General features: G+C 33.5%; 1 protein-coding gene across 4 annotated transcripts in view; it reads left to right on the top strand.

Annotated features, from left to right (window-relative positions):
- The window catches only part of LOC117117636 (glycerophosphodiester phosphodiesterase domain-containing protein 5-like), a 15410-nt gene extending 9571 nt beyond the window's left edge, over positions 1–5839 (top strand). For all 4 annotated transcript variants that reach the window (XM_033262013.1, XM_033262014.1, XM_033262011.1 and 1 more), the window contains exons 10-14: positions 28–249; positions 481–641; positions 1375–1522; positions 1729–1811; positions 3544–5839. In XM_033262013.1, the coding sequence (XP_033117904.1) occupies positions 28–249; positions 481–641; positions 1375–1522; positions 1729–1811; positions 3544–3793 (864 nt within the window). In that variant the 3' untranslated portion in view covers positions 3794–5839. The remainder of the gene's footprint in view (positions 1–27; positions 250–480; positions 642–1374; positions 1523–1728; positions 1812–3543) is intronic.
- The last annotated feature ends 1035 nt before the right edge of the window (positions 5840–6874 follow it).

The following is a 6874-nucleotide window of genomic DNA, read 5'->3' as shown; positions in this document are numbered from 1 at the left end:
TATATATATTTCAATTTTTCTTTTCAGAGGGATCCATTTCGGACAGTCAAATCTATTCCTGAACACATCAAAAATGAATTCCATAAACAGCGGATTCCCACCTTGAAAGATCTACTGAATCTGGCTATCCTCTACAATAAGAGTGTAATTTTTGATATCCGTGAACCAGATGAAAATCATCCATACTATTCCACATGGATAGAAGTGGTAGTGAACACCACGCTGGAAACCGGTATTAGGCAGGAAAAGGTAAAGTAACATTTTGTTTTGTACAGGTATACTTTTTATCATATAATGTGTTTCTTATTCCATTTTAATCTCATTTTTACTATAGTCATGCTTCTTTTTGCCTTTCTTATTGGACAGCCTGGAAAAATTTTTTATGTCAAAGCTTTGATCACCTAATTGTGTGGATCTCTTGTTTCCCAATGCATCATCCATGGCATTTACTTATTATTTGTTTGTTTTTTTTTTTGTTAGATATGGTGGCTGTCTGATACAAACAGATCTTGGGTTGAGAAACGCGCGCCAGGTTTCATACAAACCGCTGAGAGTTATAAATACAGCATTGAAGAAATGCGAGAACGGAATATTCGTCAAGTTAATGCTGCATTTTATGAAGTAACTGATCAAGAAATAAGGTAATCAGAAGGAATTGAAGATGATATTGAATGGATGGTGACGGTCTGCTGATGCAGGTGCGACAATGATGATGATGGTCGTGATGATGATGATGTCATGATTATGATGATGGTGGTGATGATGATGACAAGTAAGGACAATGATGAAGCTGATAGTGATGATGATATTATTAATGTGATAATGATAATATAATTTGGTGATGATAGGAATATTGGTGATGAAGTTGTTGGTTAATATCAATATATAAAATAAAAAATTATATGTTTATAAGATAAAAAATACTTGTTTATAAATTTAAAATATGTGTTTATAAAAGTATCTATATATAAAATAAAAAATATATGTTTATAAAATAAAAAATATGTGTTTATAAATTTAAAATATGTGTTTATAAAATTATCTTTAAAGTTATGCTCCAGAGGAAAAATTTGTTTAATGTGCTGAACAACTGATTTAACTAAGACACAAAAAGTGTGTTGGACGAAAAGCTCAGGAACGGTTAATGAGATAGGTTGAAAAATGAGTGGTTACACCCCCTTTTCCCCCAATTTTTTAAATATTCAAAAAAATGTATTTTATTACTGTTCCCGAGTTTTTCGTTGAATATGCTTTTTTGTGTTTTAGAAAAATCAGTTGTACTTTTCAAAAAAAAAATGTTTCCTCTAGAGCTGACTTTATACTATTTTATAATTATTTTAATAACTTATTCATAATACTTGTTATTTTTTGAAGGGATTTAAAGAATGCGAGTATCAATAGCTCAGTATACATGGTGAACAAGTGGTGGTTGTTTTCCGTGTACTGGTGCGTTGGTGCTCATTCAGTCACGTCTGGTGCTGCGCAAGTTTTGGAAAACAGAAATTCACCGGCTTGGTATTTGGTGAGTCAGTTTTATCCTCAAACTATTTAATTAATTTTCTTATTTGTCTCCTAACCATTGTTACCATCTCAACTATATAATCATAATCATTTGGCATCAACAAAATGTCACTGATAGTTATTGTCTTTATTTATCGCCAGCATTATCATAACCCCACCTTTGTGTTAAAATTGTATTGGTGATCAAATAAATATTGTATATTTCAGGACCCATCAATCTATCTTATTATCTGGACCACCGTAGATGGCGTATCGGTTCTCTGTGTTATTATTATATTTATTATCCAAAGGTAAGATTATGCTACAAATTCATTACATAATCCTCAACATTTGTATGATAATTCAAGAAAGATAAAGCTGTAGATAGTACTTTGCATAATAATCTTCTGATGGGGGATATCCTAGGACTGTATGGTCTATCATTTGACAAAAACATGTGACATGCCTAAATATGGTCATGATGACATCACATCATGACCATATATAGGCATATCATGACTATATATGGGCACATCATGACTATATATGGGCACATCATGACTATATATAGGCACATCATGACTATATATGGGCACATCATGACTATATATGGGCACATCATGACTATATATAGGCACATCATGACTATATATGGGCACATCATGACTATATATGGGCACATCATGACTATATATGAGCACATCATGACCATATATAGGCATATCATGACTATATATGGGCACATGACTATATATGGGCACATCATGACTATATATGGGCACATCATGACTATATATATAGGCACATCATGACTATATATGGGCACATCATGACTATATGTGGGCACATCATGACTATATATAGGCACATCATGACTATATATGGGCACATCATGACCATATATGGGCACATCATGACTATATATGGGCATACAGTAGTTTTTTCTTTCAAAGAAGATTTGATAGTCTGGACTAAGCTTAAGACATTTATACATCCCTTGATGAAGTACTGTTGCCACATATTGGCTGAAGTTTCTGCATGACACATTAATGTTATTAAGAAGCACATTTGTGATTTGTTGGGGTTAAAGGGAAGAGCCGCATGGAAATCAGGAGTGCGGAACCTCTAGATCTAAAGTATTATAGCATTTGAATGGTAAATTTATCATTTTGATGATTTTTTTTTTAGGCAAGGAGAAGTGGTAGTTTGTTCATCAGATGATGTTCACTTGCTTGGCCAAACCATGTAAAGCCCCCTGGTTATGGGCCTGGTTGATAAAGTGCTCATCATTACAATCACTGTCTCACCATCTTATTTGCTTTACAGTTTTATTTATTCTATCTTTTGTAAATGATTAATGATTAGTTAAAATCACATTGAGTTATTTCTGCTTAGGCGACTTTTTTTATTCCTTGTTTCATGTACTTAATTTTTTAAAGATCATCCGAGTAGGCTGGAATAAAAATAAAAATAAAATTTTATTTTCTTATTTAGCAAATATATTTGCCAAAAACATTCGGACGGAGGAGAAAGTAAAACTAAAAATGTTTATTGGTGAATGTAAAATAGGATGGTTAAATGCTTCAAATTTATATAATTAGGAAGAAATATACATATCTTGTCTCTGGAGCATTTGCCAAAAACCGAAAGGTCCACTGATTAATCTCAGATAAGATTGGCTAAGCACTTTTGGTACTTGTGCATATAAGCTTGCAAATGTGGATAATTTTTCATTCCTGATGATGACATAATTAATGTCGAAATATTGAATCCCGACACCATGGCGTGCATTTCGATACTTTGAGTATGTATTATACTAACTTATCTATGGAGATTACAAGGCAGCGGAGGGCAAAATAAAAATAAAGAAAAACTTTTATTTTTTCCTGAAATTTCCACTTTTTCGTGGTGGCGGGTGAGCTAATTGGCCAAAAATTAAATTAAATTTTTATTTGAAATCATCAGTATTTATAGTCGGCAAGTTCGCTCAACAAGGTATGAAAAAAATCTTGCCTTATTGATAGCATTCTCAATCGTTTTCAGGTTACAAAATCCAAGTAGAATTGCAGACCAGGAGACTGTTGCAATTAACATGCAAAGAAAACGTTACAGCAGCGGTAAAGCGCCAGACGACACCAACCCCTTGTACGATGCTCAGGGTAACTCACCAGCTGGTAATAGCAACAGGTTACCACCACCGACGCCGGTAGCTACAGATGGGGATCAGACCATCCTCGTCGAAAATCAGGTCGTCGAACAAGGTTCATACAATGAGGTCAAACTGGAGATGTGATACTTCACAGATGGAAAATCTGCAGTAAGCCTAGAATTTTTGGCTTTACAGTGCCATATTATCTAGAGGTGAGGAGGCGGTTAGGAGGAGGCCATATCTAGAAGTGAGGAGGGGGTGGGAAGAAGGCCATATCTATATAGAAGTGAGGAGGGGTGGGAAGAAGGCCAAGTGAGGAAGGGGTAAGGATATAATCATATCTAGAAATAAGGAGGGGGTGGAGATAAGGATATGTACCCCAACCCCACATTTAACATGGTTAAATTTGCCAAATTCATTCTATGTCAAGTTTCACTATTTAATAATCATATTGTTGTTGTAGTGCCACATCTAGACGTGAGGAGAGGGTTGAGGTGGAAGAAAACCCTCAGCCTCACATTTTCACTGTCAGATTTGCCAAGTACATTACTAAAACAGACTATTCTATTACTAATTGGTTAATAATCATATTGTTGTTGAAGTGCCATATCTAGGAGTGAGGAGGAAATCTACCCCAACCATACATTTTCACTGTCAAATTTGCCAAATTTATTACTAAACCAAAACTCCTGATGCCAAACCCTTTTGTGTCTTCTATCATCAAAATCTTGTGTACCTGCTCATGTCTTGTGAATTCGCATATGGGTATCATTACTGACCAAGATAGCATGAGTCTTTCACGTACCATGACCCACAGAGTGCATACGGGATATCATAACGTCACATGATTGATTATGTAAATTTTGACGTTATCGCAATCAAAAATATTGGGGTCTTGATATTTTACATCTTCATTTAAAAATGATAAAACAGCTGATATGACACCAAACAAAATATGATTCCTATCAATATTAACTACCTAAGTAATGTAAAATGGGTAAAAGTAATATATACTTTATTTTAATGTTGACCTGTTTGTTATTTTGATTTCCTTTGATTGTTCTTTTATATTCATAATTATTTTTCAAATATATTTATTATTGGATATTAAAAAAATTGTGCTAACGTTTGATCTGTGAAGGGGGTAAATAATTAATTTTAGTTGTTGCGATGTCTAGACCTTTGGAGTGTTTAAATCTTCTGTGGTACCAAATCAAAAAAGTGTGTGTGTAACATGCTATATGATATTGATCAAAAAGTCAAGTTGTCCTGACTTTCTGAAGTTAACAATGACAATTAATAGGACAATATGGTGTGACATTTTGTGGGATTGCTACTTAAAGGTAGACATTAGTCACTAATTCTTTAATTGGAAAATGTTTAGCCTTTAAACTTGTCTATACACAGTGTATGTTTATATATAACAGGTGCCTTAGTATAAAATTCCCACAAATTTTTAATTGCCTTATTTTTTTATTGCGCCCTCTTGTGATATTTCTTAAAAATTTAAAATTGCGCGCTCTTGTGATATTTCTTAAAAATTAAACTATACAAACATTCCATAGCTGCATGCCTATCACCAAGTGTTTTCTTCGATGCCTTGCATCGCTCAGATTATGCAATTAATGGTTCTGTATAATGCATTTGTTTAAATTGCTTGTTTCTTCAGTGTATTTGTAACAGAAATACACGAGTTTTGTGTTAACTGTAAATAAAAATGAAGGTGTTACAATTACATAGTAACTATATTGTTACTCATGTTAAATTATGGGTATTATATACCTGGTTCATCCCCTGAGTTAAGATGTAAGCCTGTCTTTGCCAAGTGCAACTAATTAACATACCCTTCTTATCCAGATGGGTGCCCTAAAATTTGGTGTAATCATATTCTAGCCAAGTGTAACTGATTGTACCTGACCAAAATTACCCTTAGCAAGTGAATCTGATAAAGTAATCTTTGGCAGTAGGCCTATTGTCTCTGATTATGTGTCAGCTAACCAGGTAGCCTAGGACAATTTGTAGTTTGAACTGCACATGTCAAAGTCAATCAACATAAACAATTGTACACACTAAGTTGATTGACCTTGGATATGTGCATGTGCAGTTCAAACTATGAACTGGCTTATTGTAATCTAACTAGTTGGCTTAAGCATCTATCATTTATGTTATTGGGAATAAATATATCAAGATGGCCTGAGGGATGTGGGTGCAGGATAAGCATAGATGGGCCAACTGAGGTCAGGTTTTAGAGCTGGTTTAACCTCAGCTTTGATTTTTCATTACTATTGCAGCTTTTATGCCCAAATACTGACCTAACTATAGATTGCTGGTTAAAATATAAACATCTAAGATTCCCTTTAAATTTTCAAAGCAATTCAAATTTATTCAAGGCATTCTAGACCGTCTTTAAGACGTGGACCTCTTCTGATTTGGGGGTGGGGGTTCGTACATACCATCACACCTAAAGGATAGGGGCCTGCCTTCAGAAGAATAGGTAATCAATAACGTGTCCTTCACTTGTTGTTCCTACCCAACTTGGTTGGGTGTCTAATGCCATGAGGCCCTAGTCTGATTTAAAAAAACCGATACTCCGTTAAGACTGCCACCGAATCGTCTTACACTCACAGGAAGCGGAGTTGGATTTGTCAGCCGACAGTCGTACAACGCAATGAGTTCCTGGCTTAAAGGATAAAGAGTGAATAAATAATAAAGCTAAAAGAGAATGTAGTTTTCATTTATTAAAAATTAAGTTTGATTTTTTTTTTATACAATAACATGCTAGACATGTGATTTTATAATAAATTTATGTGTTAACCAATTAACAGGTTAGTGTTTGGCTGCACACCCGTAAATATAAGCACCCACCAGTAAACTAATTGAAACAAAAAGTGGTGTTTTGAATTCTTAAAATGTTGAACGTTTTCGCTGCTTATGCAATGTAAATATCAGATTATTAATACTACTGTACTATTATTATAATTATTATTGTTCTTATTTTATTATATATTATCATTTTGTGGTTATTATTTTTAATGTATTATGTTGTTGATGTTATTTATCATGTTATAATAATTATTATTAGATATATCAATTACACACTTTGTTCATATTTATTCATTTCTTTGAAATATAATTTATTCCATAGTTTTTCTGTGAAAAGTTATGATTCATTTACATTGTTTATTTACTTAGTGGTACACAATTTTATTTTTGATCAAAATTCAT

This window comes from Anneissia japonica, unplaced genomic scaffold (assembly GCF_011630105.1).
Source record: "Anneissia japonica isolate Jap-2015-1 unplaced genomic scaffold, ASM1163010v1 scaffold3334_len1275209_cov185, whole genome shotgun sequence".
Lineage (NCBI taxonomy): Eukaryota > Metazoa > Echinodermata > Crinoidea > Comatulida > Comatulidae > Anneissia > Anneissia japonica.
The sequence above is the reverse complement of the archived record's forward strand: the minus strand, read 5'-3'. Positions and strand labels throughout refer to the sequence as shown.